At 37.4% G+C, this 19314-nt stretch overlaps 1 protein-coding gene across 1 annotated transcript in view; it reads right to left on the bottom strand.

The window, feature by feature from the left end:
• Nucleotides 1-19314, bottom strand: part of PLXNC1 (plexin C1) — a 233316-nt gene that overhangs the window by 144267 nt on the left and 69735 nt on the right. The window contains 4 exon segments of the mRNA XM_052000493.1: nt 2850-2937; nt 7157-7246; nt 7249-7306; nt 10467-10575. Coding sequence (XP_051856453.1) covers nt 2850-2937; nt 7157-7246; nt 7249-7306; nt 10467-10575 — 345 coding nt within the window.

The following is a 19314-nucleotide window of genomic DNA, read 5'->3' as shown; positions in this document are numbered from 1 at the left end:
CTTCCATCCCCAATTTGGAAGGCCTTTGTCCCTAGAAACCACTAGTAAAATTCTTGGGCCAGGCCACAGAAGGCCATTTAGCCCATAAAGCAAATGGTCTATGGAGCTGAGAGCACTATCGTGTTCTATCGTTTGCAAGGGAAAATGAATCCTGAGTTCCAGCTGGAAAATTAGGAAGCTAGGACACGTATCCAAATGGCAACTGTCATCCTCAACCTTAGCAAAGATTTATTCTTCCCTGCCTGTCCCCCTTACTATTGCTTCTATAGCTAAGAAAAGTGCCTTTGGCCCCAGTTTAGTGAAGCCACAGTTTTCCCCATTCTTCCTCTCCCCATGTGAAGTTCCTCCTCTTGCCTTTCCCTCAAGAGAAATGGTCTACTTCTCTTTCCTCCACAGTAGTAGTGACAAGAGGAAGAACACAATAGAATATAAGCTCTTTGCAGGCAGGATCTTTCATGTTTATCTTTGCACCCACAATGCCAGAGAAAGAAATGAATGAATAATCCCTCTTCTTCTTTCCTTTTTCCTTCCCCCCCATCCCTTTCTCCCTCTTACCCTTTTTTCTCACTTATTCTTCCCTCCTTCCTTCTATGAAGTTGGCTGTGTGACCAAAGTCTGGGCTAATTTGTCCACAAAACACTTCAGGGGACCCGATTACATGGCCTGCCAGGATGCTATGGCTAGTAAGTACAAGAGTCCCAGATCTTCACTTAATGTCCCTGGCCATTAATCTGTAAAAGTAGGTGAAGATGGTGATCCGTGCTCCCTCTCAACTTCTGCAATCCTTGAAGTGCCCAGCAATACAGCTTTTATTACACAGGAGTCAAAGTTCTGTCTTAAATGATGGAAAGTATATTACTCTGATGGTCCTTTAACCAAAGTGCTCTGTTATATTAAAATGCAATCATTCATTTCTTGTCTGCACATACTCATTTATTAAAATGAAAATGAGGTGAGAATAGGCTGTATAATTTAGTTCCTGATCTCTTTGTTTAGAGGCAGCCTAAGGTAGCAAAGGGAGTTGGAGGATTGCTGAGGTTTAACAAAGGAAAACCTAAATTTGAATATCTCTTCTGCAAAAAATGAGTCATGTAATACCGGGCAAGTGATATGATCTCTCAAAGACTCAAACAACTCCTAAATATTTATCTACTAAGCCATAGTCAAGTTGTAATCTGAGATATCTTTGGGAGGAAGGGCATTGCCAAAATTATTTTGCTTGATGATTATATTGTATACTGTAACAACAGGGGTTTTGTTTTAACTTTGAAAATCTTAGAAACTCTGAACAATATGATGACCAATAGTTTTTCCAGAGAACCATAATGAAACATGTTATTTAACTACGGAAGTGATGGATTCAGAATGTAGATTGAGACAGATTTTTTGTTTTGTTTTGTTTTTGGACATAGCTGGTATGGGAATCTGGATCAGCAATTATACATGTTTCTAACAAAAGTTTTGTTTTATTTTTTTAATTAGTTTTTATTATTATTATTACATATAAAACATATATTATATTATTATTAGTTTTTAATAACTAAAGTATTAATTTTAAATAAACATTTTGTTTTTCTTTCTCAATGGTGAGGAGGTAGAAAATAGAGAGGATTTTTATTGATTGAAAATGTTCTAAAGTTTATATTTTATTGATTTTATTAGTAATTTATTGATTTTATTTATTTATTGTTAAAATATGTAATGATAAACTTCTTAATTAAAAATATTTGGGTTTTTTTAAATAAAGATTTTGGGTTTTTGTTTTTCTTTTCAAAAGTGGAAATAAAGGGAGAAAAAACTGATTTTTATTCATTAAAAAATTGAATGTGAGTTGTGGGAAAGAGTTCCTCATACCAATAAGAATCACATATTATAATAAAAGCAATTATTATTATTGTATTTAGCATTTATATAGTGCTTTAAGTTTTACAAAGAGCTTTATAAGAATTATCTCTTGTGATACTTTGAAGTGCTCATGTCATATTTCCTGTATAATGCCAAAAAACACTTCTGAAAGTCATATATAATATACCACTTCTATGAACCAACAAAATGCTAAGTAATGGTATTTAGGGTACAGAAAAATTAAGTAACTTTCACAGGGTCACATTGCTAGAGATGGAGGTTGAACCCAAATCTTGATTCCTTAGATCTCTTTGACTACACCACACTTGTTAAAAAATTATATTAAAAAAATCATCAAGGGCACGTCCCTGCCATTGTAAGCCATCAGCTTGGAATTTTCTTTACTAGAAAAAGAATGTTAAGGAGCTGTGATTTGGACAATGTGGGAATTCCTTAAACCAGTCTGATTACTCTTGGAGGTTTCAGTTGGCTAAGTCTCAGAAAGGATCATAGGATCATAGTTCTAGAAAAAAAGACCTTAGAGGCAATGTCTAGCCCCAATCCCTTCAACTCCCCTTTAAGATGAGGAAACTAAAGACCAGAGAGGCTAAGGGTTGTATTTGTCCAGGTCATATGGCTAGTTAAGTTTCAATGGCTGGATCTGAATTTCTGGTTCCACATCCAGCACTCTCTCCCATATTTGAAAGAATGTCTGAACCTGTAATTTCATTATTCAGTGAACTCCGTATATCTGTGCAGATCAATATCTTTCTTCAATCTAAGAGTCTCAGAGATTTGTTTCAGAATCTTGGAAAGTGACTTATCCAGAGTAACACAGTCAGCAGACATCAGAGGGAGGTCATGAATCCAGTCTTCCTGACTCTGAGATCACCTCTGTTTCCTCCACACCACCCTACCTTACACACAGTAGGTACCTGAACTGGATTGATTTCATTAGTATGGAAGAATGTATATATATATATATTTTTTTCAATGACACTTACTCTCTTAAAGATGAGCAGTTGGTGAAGTTGAATCTTTCTGTTAAATTCCAGGAGTCCGAAGTGTAGGATACAGTGATAGCTAAAAGATCTAGAGAAAGGAGGGGAATAAAAGAGTAACTGATAAATTCAAAGACAGTTAAAAAAAAAAAAAAACTTTGTATCTTCCCAATGTCAGAATATAGGCTTTCCAGGTGTTGCTGGATCTCCCTCCCTCCCTCCTTCTTCCTTCCCTCCCTCTCTTTTTCCCTCTCCTTTCTCTTTCTGTCTGTCTCTGTCTTTCTCTGTTTCTTTTCTCTGGTCTCTGTCTCTCTCTATGTGTCTATTTCTATTTCTCTCCCCCTTCCTTCCTTCTCTGTCTCTTTCTCTCCTTCTCCTTTCCTTCCCTCTTTGTCTCTGTGTATTTATTTGCGTATCTTCCTCTCTACCTCTGTGTCTCTACTATTGCTCCTCTCCCCCTCCCTTCCTTCTCTCTGTCTCTGTCTTTCTCTTCCTCTCTCCCTGTTGCTCTCTGTGTATCTATTTCTATTTTTCTGTTTCTCTCCCTCTCTGTCTATCTCTGTGTCTCTACTATTGCTCCTCTTTCCCCCTCCCTTCCTTCTCTCTCTCTCTCTCTGTCTTTCTCCTGTCGCTCTCTGTGTATCTATTTCTATTTTTCTGTTTCTCTCCCTCTCTGTCTATCTCTGTGTCTCTGTCTACTATTACTCCTCTCCCCCCCCTCCCTTCCTTCTCTCTGTCTTTCTCTTCCTCTCTCCCGGTAGCTCTCTGTGTATCTATTTCTGTTTTTCTGTTTCTCTCCCTCTCTATCTCTGTATCTCTGTCTACTATTTGCTCCTCTCCCCCTCCCTTCCTTCTCTCTGTCTCTGTCTTTCTCTTCCTCTCTCCCGGTAGCTCTCTGTGTATCTATTTCTGTTTTTCTGTTTCTCTCCCTCTCTATCTCTGTGTCTCTGTCTACTATTGCTCCTCTCCCTCTCCCTTCCTTCTCTCTGTCTGTTTCTCTCTCTCAGGTATCACCACACACATTTGAGCTCAGTGTAGCTTCCAAGTCCACTGGATAGACAGTCCACTGGAAGAAGTCATTTTAAAATCCACTTCTATCTCTTGACTCCTACTGGGATCACTTTATCAGTTTGGAGCCAGTGTTGGCAGAGCCTGACCCAGAACAAGAATAGCCCTGAACTAAAGGCACTTTGGGCATCTTTTCTTAGCATTTCCCTCTCTGAGGCTATCATTTACCTACTCCTTTATCTTCTCTCTCTTATTAAAATCTGGTCTCTTGGAGGGCAGGGGAGATGGTTTCGCTTTGCCTTGAAGCTTTAGTACTTTAGCACAGTGCCTGGCACATAGTAAATTCTCAATAAATGCTAGTTGATTGACTGATTTTTTTTTTTTTTTTGCCAGATTGACACGGTAATTTGGCCATGGAAGCTTTTAGTGGCTTGAAATCTATGGATGAGTCTGAAAACACTGATTCAGGGACTGTGGGGGTACAGCATATACTCAGATTAAAGAAGCAGAGAGATCAGGGGAATTTTAGGGTAAAAAAAGAAAGAGGAAATAAAATCGGATGCAATGCCCTACCCTAAACCTGGGACATCCATATTTTTGTACATAACCAATTTCATATTCAATATTTCAGGGGTGAGGGGCAAGGATCAGCAGCTGTGAACTTTCCCTAGAGAACCCCTCCCATATCACACAGAACACTAGGGGCCTCAGCACAGCTGCAGCTTGGGAAATGCTGACCTAATGCAGAGACTGAATTGTTGACATGTGAGTGCAAAACAGGCATTAATAGGTTCAAATCCATCAAGTTCCTTGAGTCAGCTGTCATCAAACCACTGATGAATGCTTTTCCATTTTCTTCTGAAACCCCGCTGATAAGAAGGAAGCCCCCAAAGAAGCAATTTAAGAAAGATTAAATTGCTGATAAATCAAAACCAACCAATTTTTTAAAAAAATTAAGACTATTACACTTCTTTATCGTTTCTGCATCCTTTCGTAGCTGCTTGGAGAGGGGACATCTAGGGACTGCACCTGTGATCTCACTGGCATGGAGGGCTTCCTGGGAAGGAAACTCTCTACTGATTTAGGTAAACAGCTTCTCACCAGCCTCTCTTACAGCCTACAACAGTGATTCTCAAACTTTTGTTCTCAATATCTTTATATTATTACAAATTATTGAGGATCTGTCCAAAGAAGTTTGTTTATATGGATTCTATTTTTAGATATTTACCACATAAGAAATAAAAACTAATTTTGAATTTGCAAACCCTCCAAAAAGGTTTAAGAGATCCCTGGGATTCAGACATCTCTGGGATGTACAAAGTATTTGTACATAATTGTTTGCCTATTGTAGACTTTGAATTCCTGAAGACTGGGGACTATCTTTTAATTTTGTTTCCTAATGCATGGCACAAATTAGGTGCTTAAGAAATAGTTTTTGATGGACTCTCTTCCTATTCTGTCATGCTGTCACTCATATTCTGCAGGACTTTATGTAATTTGGACCAAACTTCATCCACATGTTCACAAGGCAAAACAAGATGAATTTAGTTGCATTCATGAATGTCCAATGTTCAGTTAAAGACTGAATTCAAGACATTGGATTCAACATTTAAGAAATGTGCCAGTCATTGTGCTGGGTCCTACGAATACAAAGTCAAAACCAAATAAGCAAAAAACCTCAAAAGTAAACAGATAAAAAATATAGTTCCTCCCCTCAGGGAACTTATACAGAGTGGAATAACTTTGTTATTCCCACTTTGTTTAGAGCCATCCTGGAAATCATAGTGTTTCTAAGTAAATTATAGGAATAGTCCCTGCCCTCAAGAGGGCTTCCCGTAAAGGGAGAGATATGCCTAATGGGAGATTTACATAAAAACATACATAATTTTCTTTAACAAGAGTATATGAATATTGAGGGGTTACTGAAATGATTGGAATAGCCAAGATTTGGTGGAGCTTATCGGGAAAAATTTCATGAAAGAAAGCCAGTGCTTGAAAGGAACTGATTTGCTTGGAAGGAAGAAGAGAGGTATATGGTTTAATATGAAAGGGGAGCAATCATTTTATTTAACAAAAATCATATGGACAAAAGGTTGGAGATGGAAATCAAAAACTAAATACAAGCAATGAAGGTCATGTTTTCTTGACTGATAGAAATAATGTAAGATAGGGTCTAATGGAAAAGAATGAAATTAGAAAAAAAAAAAAAAGGAGAGCCATCATTAAAGGACCTAGAACAAAGACTTAAATTTGAGATACATGAATTTATATAATATCTTGACAATTTTATTTCAGTAAACTGGATTTTCTTTGTAATTCTTTATATTTTATTTTGTGCATTAAAAAATGATTCTGAGAGGTCCATAGACTTCCCCAGTCTGCCAAGAGGTCCAGAACACAAGAAAGATTAAGAACCCTTGGCTTAGAAACATTTAGTTAATTTTTAAACAGTTGGCTTAAGGTGTCTAGGGATCCTATGTTTTACTTAACTTGAGTTATTTTTAATGCAGAATCCCCACTAAAAAGAGATCACAGTAAACATTATCTCCAACATTTATGAGAAAAGTAAGTAGAATACTATCTATGTTAACACAAAATACAGGGAACAAAGGTCATTTTCCAAGTATTCCAAGCCCATACATTTCCCCAGATCTAAACCATGAACAACAAAACAAGACAAAACACCCTAAATCTAACTATCGAGAAACAGACTTTTTTCTCTTCTAGTTACCATTATCTATATCAGAGAATTGGTTAGAAGGTCTCTCTTCTTCTTCATTTTGCTTGTACAGATAAAACCCAGAGGAGGATAAATGTCTCCCAGAAATTGCTATCTTGGTGCTTTCTTTTTCTTCAACCCTTTTTAACTTTGTTCCCATTACTGACCTTGGTCAGACTAAACTGGGATTTTTTAGGAAGGACACTGATATGTCAGAGCATAAGGAAAAGGCACCAGGCTAGGGAGGGATGAGGAGACTGGAGATCAAAACAACAGAGGTTAATATAGCTATTTACTAAATATTCCCTATGTCCCCTTGACAATTTTAAGGTACCTCTAAGTATTGTATGTGTGAAACCTTGACACAAAAGAGCTATGACTATCCAGTTCCACTTCCTTTCACTGAATTCTATGGTAACTCTTGGTCTCACCCTAGATCCCACAATGACCTTAGACTTTTCCCCTAACTCTAATTCTCCAGGCAATTCCAACTGACCTTTGGCATTATTTATTGTAAAAGGATTCTAGAGAAAGATTCAGCACTCATGGAGGTCAACTGAACTGTTTAAAATAACAAACATACCTTTCTCCTTTGTTTTGGAGGTATTTATATTACACGAACAGGTCCCGTGGGGCTGGGTTTTAGCCCTGCAAAGTTCCTTGTTAGTACCGAGTTCTTCACTGAACACCATGAATATTTTGTGGACAAGCTTCCCGACATGGACACTGAAGCCTTTTGTTGTTGTTTAAAAGAAATGAAAGCAGAAAGCCACTTATTATCATTTAATATTTTCATCCTCAATATAACCTTTGTAATCTGGAGAATTTATGGGAAAAGACATTTCACACACCCAGAGAAGATAAGGGAAATAAGACAATTCAATGGATCAACTCTATTTACAATGAAGTGTCCAAGGGGAAACGAAAGTCATTATGTCTATGAAGGTTATTATCTGGACAAATCTAAAATTGCTAAAGTATTTAAAGCTTCAGGTCAACATGACAGGTAAAATCCATGTACATAGGTGGGAATTTCAAGAGCATGGGAAGAGCTGGGAGAAGGATCATATAACAAGAATTGTGGGAGGTGTCCATTTCCTGTTATTACACTCAGTGAATTCAATATCTGTGCTGGGAATCCATCAATTAAGTGCTATGATTCCATCATTCCCCACTCCCTTCAAAGGTACTTAGCCTCCTGTGAGTCTAAGGTCGGAGGAGAAATTGAGTTACATTAGGTGACTAATAAATGCCTGCTATCAGCCTCAAGCTGGATTCGAACTCAAGTTTTCATGATTCTGAATTTGTCACCCTATCTATTACACCAACCAAACACTTATTAAGCTCCTGTTATGAGCCAGTCATGCTATAAGGCTCTGGGGCTATGAAGATAATAGGAGCTTAAATTCCAAGGGATGTAATTCTATGGATGTACATGAAGAATTGTTACGTGATGGGATGCAGGAAGGAGAGGGGCTTTAGGGAGATGCAGAGATGATGGAGGAAAGATACTGAGATATAGTGGGGTGGGAAGGGTAAGAGAAATGAAAAATTAAATGGTTGGGATAAAAGGGCAGAGTTAATGCTTTATGATTGCCCTCTATGTGATAAGTCCATTCTATATCAGACTGTGATATTGTGCAAAAAGCAATGAATTTGGAGTGAGAAGACCTGAATTCCGCTGCTTGCAATGTGACCTTAGTCAAGCCACTTCTGGGGCTCAATTTCCTCATTTGTAAAATAAGAGGTTTCAACATAACAACCAATATACTTCTCCCAGCTCTAGTACTACGTTTCTGTTAGACTCAATTTCCTCACCTGTCAAAATGATGGGGAGGAGTGGACGTGATGACTTCCAACATCCACTTTAGTTCTCATGTCTCTGATCTCAGTACAAAAATAAGCAAACATAAATATATACAAGTACAGTGGAAAGAGCACCACTTTTGGAGTGAGGGATACTCTACATCAGATCTGCGTCATTCATTGGGCAAGTCATTTCTTCCCTCTCTCTAAAATAAGATAGACTTCCTTTTTTTGTTTTCTTGTTTGTTTACTTGTTTTTTCCTCTCATTTTTTTTTCTTTTTATCTGATTTATTTCTTTGCTCAGCATGACAACTATAGAACTATGTTTAGCATTATTGCACATATTTAACCTATACCATATTGCTTGCTTTCTTAGGAGGGAGGAGAGGGAGAAAAATTTGGAACATAAGGTGTTGGGAAGGTGAATGCTTAAAACTATCTTTGCATGTATTTGGAAAAATAAAATGTCATTTAAAAAAATAACATAGCTTGCCCCGCCCCCCCCCAAAATTTTAGAATTCCTAAAATAAATGAATGAGTGAATGGATGAAAAAAAAAAGATTAAAATTTTTTAAAAAATAAAATGAGGCAGACTTTAAAATCTAAACTTTTATGACTAAATACAAAATGATGGATGACCTTTGAGGTCCCTTTAAATTCTGAAATTCTTTGATTATGTTTATTTCAGCAAGAAATGGTACAGGAGGGACACTAACACCTCAGGGGAGCCCCCAAAACCTCCTCATGGAAGGGTTTGGGCACTGACCCCAGAGAACAGCAGTCTAAAATGACACACACTCTGGCTGGCTGTAACTGAAAAAGCTTGAACTGTTTCATTATTTAGCACTTATTAAACTATATGGCTCCCCTTTATAAAATGTTAAAATCGTGACGCAGTTCTGGTTTCTGGAAATTGAGAAGTACAAAGGAAAAGGGAGAGGCCAGAAGATTTTCTTGTTTCTGTGTCACTCGCAGTGAGGGGGACAGACAGGTCCAATGGGTGTCTGCTTCGGCCTTTGGCCAGTACCTATCTCCTGGCCTGACAGAGGGCAGGAGAGTTTCTGTCTCCTCCCAGGTCCAGGGATTTTGCAACTCAATGGGGAAAGGCTCAGAGACTTCTTGCCAAGTGACTGTGTCTATTCCATGCCAACAGTAGAAGTCAGTCACAGAAAGTGACCGGGGTGCAGGCAAATAATTTGACTCTTTTTGACATGGGGCATCAGGTTTTGGATCTAATTCTCTTTCACGTACCTAAAATACCCAGTTATGTTTAAGGATTTTCCTGGTTTTGCTTTTAAGTACAATTCAAAAAATAAAAAATACCTTATAACTCGTTTTTCCCTCTTATGGTTTTTTCTTTTTATATGATCTATTTCTTTGCTCAGCATGGAAATATGTTTAGAATTATGGCACATGTTTAACCTATATCATATTGCTCATTTTCTTAGGGAGGGGGGAGGAGCGGGAGAAAAATTTGGAACACAAGGTGTTGCAAAGATGAATGCTGAAAACTATTTTTGCGTGTATTATTAAATAGCACCTGGTGCTCTATCCACTGTGTCACCTAGCTGTCCCTGGAAAGATTTCTTAAGGGAGAGAAATATTAGGAAATATTGATGAAGAACTGAATTCTAATCTGCCTCAGTCAAAATAAAAGGTATCGTGAGGTTTTATTTTTGAAAGAAAACTCAAACTTATGCTCCTCCTCTCCCACATACCCCATACCCAGTAATACCATGATGAAGAGGAATTTTGGATCTGCAGCTAGATGAAGTCCCAGCCCTGGAATATTCCTTGAATTCATGCTCTGAGTTGAGCATCTGAGTCTTACCTTTTACTAGATGGGTAAAGAATGGGGGAAGGGATGTTGGACTTCAACATCCCAGAGGTCCTTTCCAGCTTTAAACCTATGACATGAAAACAAATGCCTCCCTCATCTCTTACAATGCAGCTCACGTTCACATCGGGCTCCCATAATGCTTGTTTGGGGGATAATGTATGTTTTCCACGTGCTGAGAGGGAAGTGACCAGAAGTCATAAAAGAATTCAAAGATGCAGATCAAGACATATATGTCTTCTCTCTTACCTGACTGTAGCTGCTTCGAGAGATCTGGATGTTATGACACTTTGGGGATGAAATGTCCAGCCAGGTGTTAGTATTGCTGACTTGTTTACAATCATCTTGAAAAGTACACCTTAACAACAACAACAAAAGATACCCCCCTCAGCGTTAGTCAGGCTTTTTAACCTTCCTGGCACAGAGTTGGTGCTTAATAAATGCTTGTTGATTGATTGACTCAGTGCAGAATACCAGGCTGGAATTTATTGATTTTTTCCAGAATAGGGATGTAATGCTAAAAACATTAAAAGCATCCATCAAGAAAGCTAGCTGGCTGACTGGGCCCCTTTTCATTGTTGCCCAGTGGCAGAGCAAGCATGTACCTAGCAATTCAATATCTCGGCTCCCAAATAGTCCCTCAAATTGAGCTACAACAAAACACAGCCCAAGTCCATCAGTGAGTATGTATTCTACAAAAGAGGTTACTTTAAGAAACATGAAGAAACAAATTCAAAAAGAGTTTCAGTCTTTTGTGAAATTTCTAAGCTTCCAAAATCTATTTCCAAATTCAGTTGACCTGTGTTTATGCTTTTTATTTTTGTGTTTAAAAAAATATGACAAAATATTTTAGAGGCTACAGCAAAGAATTAAATAAAAATATTTCAAGGGCGCAGTCTGGCCAAAGTCTCGATAAGGTGTTCCCTAACCACTTGTTATATCAAGTCTGCAGAGACAAATATTGAATTGTTTCAAGAAGAGTAAGTAGAACACAGGCCAGGGCTGTGCTCCCAATTCCTTGGACTCTCCATCCCTTGTCCCCTTAGTAAGTCTTGAAACCAGGGTCAGTGCCAACAACTTTGACCAACAGATGATGCACAGCGGGGCTGAGAGATCACCAGCTTGCCTGGCTGATTGGGTCACTCTGGGGCATGCTAATTCGAGAGCCCCTGCTTTACCAGATGGACGGCCTAACCTAACAAGAAGGACAGAGCCTGAGGCCCACATGGTTTTCTAATAGCCCTGAACCAGCATGACATCCATCTGAACAAAAACAACACAATGATCAAGAGAGAATGGAGCAGATCCATAAATCTTTTTTTAAAAAACTGATTAAATGATACTTGTTTTTTTAAACTATATTTAGGCTAGTTCCCATAGTATCTCTTCCCTTTACCTCCATCTCCTAGATGAAGGGAAATAGAATTAAACAAAACCAAAACAGCAAAAATCTACCATTTTATGGAGTGTTCTACATCCACAATTCTGCAGACAGGAGGAGAGGTACCTTCATGTATCTCTTCTTGGGGCCAATATGATTATTATAATCTAAGCTTCTTTTTAAAATTAAAGCTTTTGTTTTTTTCATGTTTCACTGAAATTTTTGTTGTGTATGTGTTTTTAACATTAATGTCACTTCTGATTACTATATTTCCTACTGCAATCCTCCTTCATTTCCTCCCCCTACAAAAACACTTCCTTATAACAAAGAATTAGAATTTAAACTCCTTGAGGGAAAAGAGAGTTTTCATTTGTCTTGGTATTTCCATATCCAGCGTGGACTCAGCAGCTTGGTCCTAAATGCTCTCTTCTCATATGTTCCATATACAATAGGTGCTAAATAAATGTATGCCCACGTACAGTTATGCAGAATAAACTGACACAGTATGATGTGGTGAAGACATTTAAATAGCACTTTAAAATTTGCAAAATACATTATAGATATTATCTCACTTGAATTGCACAACTTAGTGCTATACCTCTTTTACAAATGAGCAAACTGAGACTTACTTAGATAGGAAGGATCTAAGGCAGGATTAGAAATGTCTCAAGTATATGCAGAGCTAGAACAGAGGGAGATATATTCTCCTCTCTCTTCTTCCTGGCCAGGATGGGTCACGATAATTACATAGGAGTTTTCATAGATTGTAGTGCTCTTGTAGCATCTTAGAAAACCTCAGTTTGGTCCCAAAGAAATGAAAAATCATCTTAGAAGAGATGGGAGACTATGGGCATTAGCATCTATACATGATATTAGATTAATGCTGAATTTGATGGGTTCAAATCCTGCTTCCTATGTTTATCAACTTTATTAGTTTAATTACTTGTAACATGTTTCCCTGTCTGCAAAATGGTGCCGTCTATCACACAGAATTGTTGGGACAAGAACGGTCAGTAAAACCCCTAATTTGCTCCATTATGTTATAAAGCTGGACTGAGGAACATGAGGGGTGACATGGGAAACTCCTAACTGTCCCTACATAAAGCATTTCACAACCCTTACATCACCTGGCTGTGTATCCCTCACTCCACACCTGTAGTTCACACCTTTCTACTGAGAAAAGGAAGGGAGTTTTTTTCACAGTCCTCTGAAGCTCAGATTAGTTATTACATGGACCCTCCTAGTTATAGCTTCTAGAGTTGTGTTTTAAGGAAAAAATAAAGAGAATAAGTAGACCTGGCAGTGGTTTAAAAAAAAAAAAATCAAGCCTTTGAGAAGCAGTCTCATAATAATAATATTCAGCACTGGGGATTACTTAAGGTTTAAAAATGACATACATTAAATCAGACGTGTTACTTTACACAGGTTTGGTTTTTTTTTTTTTTTAAGCATTTTGAAATCTTTGTTATAGCTGGAGGAAGGAGCTAGTTTGAACATGGTAAAAGAACAGGAAGTAGGCAAGTTTCAGTCTACACTAAGCTTTTTGGGGTTACCTACAGCTTTGTGGCACCCATGTGTTAGGCCCTTCCAAGGCTTTGGTCGGTCCCTTCCTCAACAGCCCAGCTCAGAGTCATTCATCAGCACTTCTCCAAGGCCATAAATCTACCTGACCCCCGATGGCTCACTAGTCCGTCACGGATGTTAAGTTCAAATTAAACTCCTTCTCAATGTCAGGGAGTCCCTGCAGCAAAGGAACAAGGACTTCAGGATAGAAGGGGAGATGGTACTAATGCAGCTTCCTTTTCCTGTGCCTGAAGTAAGCAACTGTGTATGTGTCCTTTAAACTGCTATCTGAGCCTTTCACATAGACTTTGTGGTTTTCTAGGAGGCCCTCTGTTTACCCTTGAAAGAAAACTTTTACAATAGAAAGGTCAATTTAAAAATATATATTATCTTGGTTTTATGCATTCTCCTCTCCCCTACTCAGAAAGTCACCCCTCCTAACAGCAGAGTAAAAAAGCAATTCACCAAAAATAACATTCACATTGATTATATATTATATATAATACATACACATAATATACATACATATGTATACATATACATACAATATACATATATACACATACATACACTATTGTATATGTAATATTCTATTACTCCTATTTCTGCAATGAAGAGAAGGAGCATTTTCTCCATTAGAGTACTAGATTTTAGGAACAGTTCAGCTATATCTAAGTATAAGCATTGTGTCAGGTATCCAAATTGGATCCTGGGAATCTAAAATGGAAGACCACTGAAATCACAAGCATAAACTATCTTTTAGGCTGAGAGGTAGCAAGGTTTTTTTAGTGGTTAGAAAACTAGCCTGAGAATCATTGTCAGGTGTCCTAACTGGGTTCTGGATAGCCAAAACTCAATTATTACCAAATAACAAGTTATAAACTCTTTCGTGCAAACAATATGACAGTGAGATTTCTCCTTCACCCCCAACACACATTTAAAAAGTATTTTATTTTTTCCAATTATTTGTAAAGATAGTTTTCAATGTTCACTTTTATAAGATTGAGTTCTAAATTTTTTTCTTCCTCCCTGCCCTCCTTCTTCTCCAAGAAGGCAAGCAATCTGATATAGGTTATACACCTACAATCATATTAAACATTTCCACATTAGTCATGTTGTGAAAGAAGAATCAGATCAAAAGGGGAAAACCACGAGAAAAAAAAAAGTGACAATAGTATGCTTCAATCTACAGTCAGACTCTATAGTTCTTTCTCTGAATGTGGATGGCATTTTCCATCATGAATCTTTTGGTTCTCTTAGACTAAACAATGTGACATGTAGAAAAGTCATGTGATTTACTGGACCTTGCGTCTGAAGTGCTAGATTCAAGTCTTACCTCAAGCACTTAACTAGCTGGACAAATCCTGTAACTTCTCTCAGCCTCTATTTCCTCATGTATAAAATAAGGATAAGAATAGTTTTCTAAGTCACAGAGTTGCTTTGGGGATCAAATGAGCTAATCTCTTTTAAGCACTATATATATATATGTGACCCATTTTTAAAAATATCACAATTTGCTAATTATGGAAAGAAAAGAGGACCCTGCCAATTTCTTTCCATTCAATGAACTACTGAGGCTCTGCTCTTTGGTGGGATCTAGGGGTTGGAAGGAACCCCAAAAGGCCATCCTATTGTAGATGTGCGACTTTTATTTCTTATATCAGTTTTTCTCGTTTTGTCTCCTCAGTGAGTTTGTAAGCTGCTGGAGGGTCAGGACTAAGTCCTCATTTGTATTTCATAGAATAATAACAGTAGGTGACAATTATATAGTAATGGGGCATCTCCCAGGAACCTGGATGTGTGTTCTGATCCCTTTCTGAAAGACTCGAACCTTGATGGGATGACCCAGGGACCTCTAGAATACTTTTACATGTAAAAGGGTGCTAGATAAAGCACTTCAGAAAAACTTAAGGTATGAGAATAAATGTGATCTATTCAATCATATTCTTTCTTCCACACCTGGAATCCTTCAATAGTCTACTGAGGGGAGTAAGGCACATCTTTTTTTTTTTTTTTGGCTTCAAGTCTTGGTAATTAACACATACAGCAAGTGCTTAAGAAATGATTGAACTGTGCAGTATCTCTACTTTTTTGTTGTTATTTGCTTACTTGATTTTTTTTTCTTTCTCATTATTTTTACCTTTTTCATCTGATTGTTGTTGTGCAGCATAATAAATATGGAAATGTGTATAGAAGAATTGTACATGTTTAACATTTACTGGATGGCTTAATGTGTAGGGAAAAGGGTGGAGGAAAAAAGGGAGAAAAACTTAGAACAAAAGGTTTTGCGGGGGTGAATGTTGAAAACTATCTTTGCATGTATTTTGAAAATTAAAAGCTATTATTTAAAAAAAAAAAAAGAAATGATGGAGATAGTTTCAGAGAATTCTGAGAAGACTTGCATGAACTGATACAAAGTGAAGTGAGCAGAACCAGAACACTTTATACAATAACAGCAATATTGCAAATACAAACAACTAAGAATTCTGACCAATATGATGGCCAACTACAATTCTAGAGAAATCATGAACTGTGATGACCATCTTCAGATAAAAAAGTAACAATGAACTCAGAGGGCATATTGGAAGTGAGATGTTGGGAAACATAGCTAAGTCAGGAGTTTGTAAAGGGTTTTGTTTTTCTTGCATTCTCAGTGGGAGAAAGGAGATGTGAAAGGGCCAAGAATTTGAAACTGAAAATAAAATAAAATTGAACTTAAAAAAATAAATGCTTGTCAATTGCCCATTGATTAGCTTATTTCATGCTACATTGGAAAAGGCGTTGTGTTTGGAATTAGAAGATCTACGTTTGAATTTTAGCTTTGCTATTTACTACTTGTAACTTGTTATTTCTAAAACCATGAGCAAATCACATAACTCCCCTGGGACTCAGTTCATTCATCTGTAAAATGAAAGTCAAAGATCTATAGTTGGAAAAAACCTTCGAGGTCATTTAGTCCAATCTCTTGTGGGAAATTAATCTTAGAGGACCCTGAGATAGATCAAGAGAGATGAAGTGCTTCTTAAGGTTTGACTACATGCCAGGGAATGTTGGGAATACAAATAATACAAAGAAAAAGAGAATGACATTCTTCAAGTTTTCATTCTATTGGTCAAAGTACCATCACTCTCTAAATCCTATGAGTTTCACAAAAATCCTGGAAGGTAGGTACTATCAATATGGCTAGCCCCGTTGCTGAGAAGAAAAAACTGAGATTCAGAGTGGACAAATGACTTGCCCAGGATCATATATACACAGTACATGAATCTCCTCTCTATACATGTTGTATGGATCTAGTTATTTACATGTAATCCTCCTAAAATTATAATATAAGCTGCTTGAGGGCAGGAGCAGCTTTTGCCTTTCTTTGCTTAAGTGTTTGATAAATGCTTGTTAATTAATCACCAATTTTTTTTGTTGTTGTTCAGTCATTTCAGTTAGATCTAATTCTTTGTGATCTTATTTGGGGTTTTCATGGCAAAGATCACTAGAGGGGTTTGCCATTTCCTTCTCCAACTCATTTTACAGATGAGGAAACTGAGGCAAACAACATGAACTCACAAAGCTAACAAATGTTTAAGGCCAGACTTGAACGCATGAAGATAAGTCTTCCAGATTCTACAAAGTTTTCTAAGTAGATGACATAGGCCCTTTTGAGCTTGTTTTGCTAAGAGCTAGAAGCAACACCACCTAATTCCTTCCTGCTTCCCTACAAAAAGAATGACTTTTACCAAAGCCAGGGAAATATATTTTAGTAGTCTAGGACTAGAAAGAGGCTGAGAACATTAAGTCACCTTCTTGGACTGCATTACAGATAGCCAACACTAAAAGTTTCTGATTTTGTATTAATATTTGAGGTTTTTTAACTCCTCTTTGAAAAAAATAACCTCAACTACCCCAACTTTGCAAAAAGAAGGAACTATAACATGATCACTCCACCCAGGTCCCCTGACAAATGATGACTTGCTCCAAAATTATTCTCTCCAGTTCTGAAATCTTCATCCTTAATATTCACCTTAAAGCTAACATTTTTCCTTAAAAACCCCACCCAAAATGTTTGGCTACTATAGATGCTGGAGGAGAAATTCTATTACAGCTCACCATGGCACCAAGACTGTCTAACCAGATGGTCTACCATTAACAGTATCTTATTACTTCTCAAAAACTGCAGATGAGAAACTCATCATGACAGCGTGCTACCCACACTTATTCAAATTTCTTGAGTATTTTATTGCACCCACATTTTAGCAAGTAAAATTAGCTATTAATAACTTAATAGTTTGCCGCGCCCTCCTCAAATTTTCCTAGAGCTCTTCATCTTGGGGTTTTGTTTTTTTTTTTTGGTCTTAATAATATTTTACCTTAGAATTGTGTTGCTGGTCCCAACTTGTGATTTTCATTAGAGTGTATGTATGTGTGTGTATGTGAGTGTACGTACATACAACATTTTATTTCATATGATCAATTGGCAAGGGAAGAGGGGGGAGAAAATGAGCATTTATTAAACACTTACTATATACCATTCATTGTGTGTAGTGTTTTAAAACTATTGTCTCTGATGCAGGATATGAATTTGTTTTTTTGACTCCAAGTGTAGAGGAAGGGTTCTATCTAATATCTATTATTTCAAGTCTCCTTGGTACCCCTAAGGAAATTTTCCTTAGATGCAGGGACTTGCCCAAGATCATACCATATCCAAAGGATGACCCTTATTGGTAGAGATTTCATATTTTTCCTGCTACTACAAAAGCAGCTTAAGGCTGAGTTTATCGTTTTTTACCTTGGATCACCAATACCTTGTCTTCAATAATGGATTATTAAATATCAGTTGAACTGCAATCCTATCATGCATTAAGGTTTACAAAGTACATATACTGTCATAGTTAATCTTCATAACTACCTTGTAACAATTATTCCCATTTTGCTGATGGGGAAACAGAAGTTCAAAATGGCAAACTGATTTACCTAAGAGGTTATACAGTGAATAAGTCAGAATTCCCACTCAAGTCTTCTGACTTGTAGTCCACTGTACTATATAGCTTACAGAGCTTTGTCAGCTGTAGTAATCAACACATGTATGCTGTGTTCACTTTTTTCCCTTTTTCTTCTGTTTTTTTTTTTTCCTCTTGTGGTTTTTCCCTTTTGTTCTGATTTTTCTCTGCCAACATGATTCATAAAGAAATGTATATTTAAAATTTTTAATTTACATGTATAACCAGAAAAAAAAATTTTTTAAGAGTTCTGTCATAATTGTCAGCTCAAGCTCAAGGTGGCCAGTATATATATCCAAGGTTCTTAGCTCAAGAATATAAAACATTAAAATGAAAACTAAATGTAGATCTGGGGAAAAGGAAACTAAGGGCGATTCCACCTAGTCCCATCCTCACTTTGCCTTCCCTCAGCTCTCCCCACCCATCCTCAGATCCTGGTATATGAAAGGGACCCTGGATTCTCATACACAACCTCTGGCAGATGTTCAGCCATAAAAATTTCTGCAATCTATATTCTGTTCAGCATCTCAGCACTTGCCTAGCTAAGGTAGGCACCCGACTCTAGTCTAACACCCTTATCTAGTATTCCAAGACAGTTCAGTGACAGAGGGGCAGTAACTAGCTCAATAAGACAGAGCTTGGCAAATGCCAAGCAGCTAGCATGAGCCAGAGATCCTTCTTGACTCTGAGGTCAATTTTCCTTCCATCTAGCTGCCTTTCAAATAAGTATCATTATCCTTTTTTTTTTTTTTAAACAGATGAGAAAAGTGAATCTCTAAGAATTGGACTTGCCCGAAATCACCTGGTAAACAGTCGCTTCAACCCTGGAACGGAGAACATCTCACTAAGAATTTCCATAAATACTCCATCCATTAGACCATAAATGGCCCTCATCACTCTACACACATTGACACAGAGCAACCTCCAACTAAATTTGATTTTCCTGTGTGCGTAGGAGAAGTAAGAGAGACTAGTGTCATGAAAGCCTAGAGAGAGGGAGTAAAGGAAGGCAAAAAGGTGATCGACAGTGTCAAAGGCTGCAGAGAGGTCAAGACATAAGAGGACTGAGAAAAGGTCAATGGATCTGGAAGGTCATACTGGCCTATTCCCAAATGTCATGAAAATACCTGCTCAAATGCAGTCAAGTTTGACGGAAGGTTTA

Source organism: Antechinus flavipes, chromosome 5 (genome assembly GCF_016432865.1).
Source record: "Antechinus flavipes isolate AdamAnt ecotype Samford, QLD, Australia chromosome 5, AdamAnt_v2, whole genome shotgun sequence".
Classification (NCBI taxonomy): domain Eukaryota; kingdom Metazoa; phylum Chordata; class Mammalia; order Dasyuromorphia; family Dasyuridae; genus Antechinus; species Antechinus flavipes.
The sequence above is the reverse complement of the archived record's forward strand: the minus strand, read 5'-3'. Positions and strand labels throughout refer to the sequence as shown.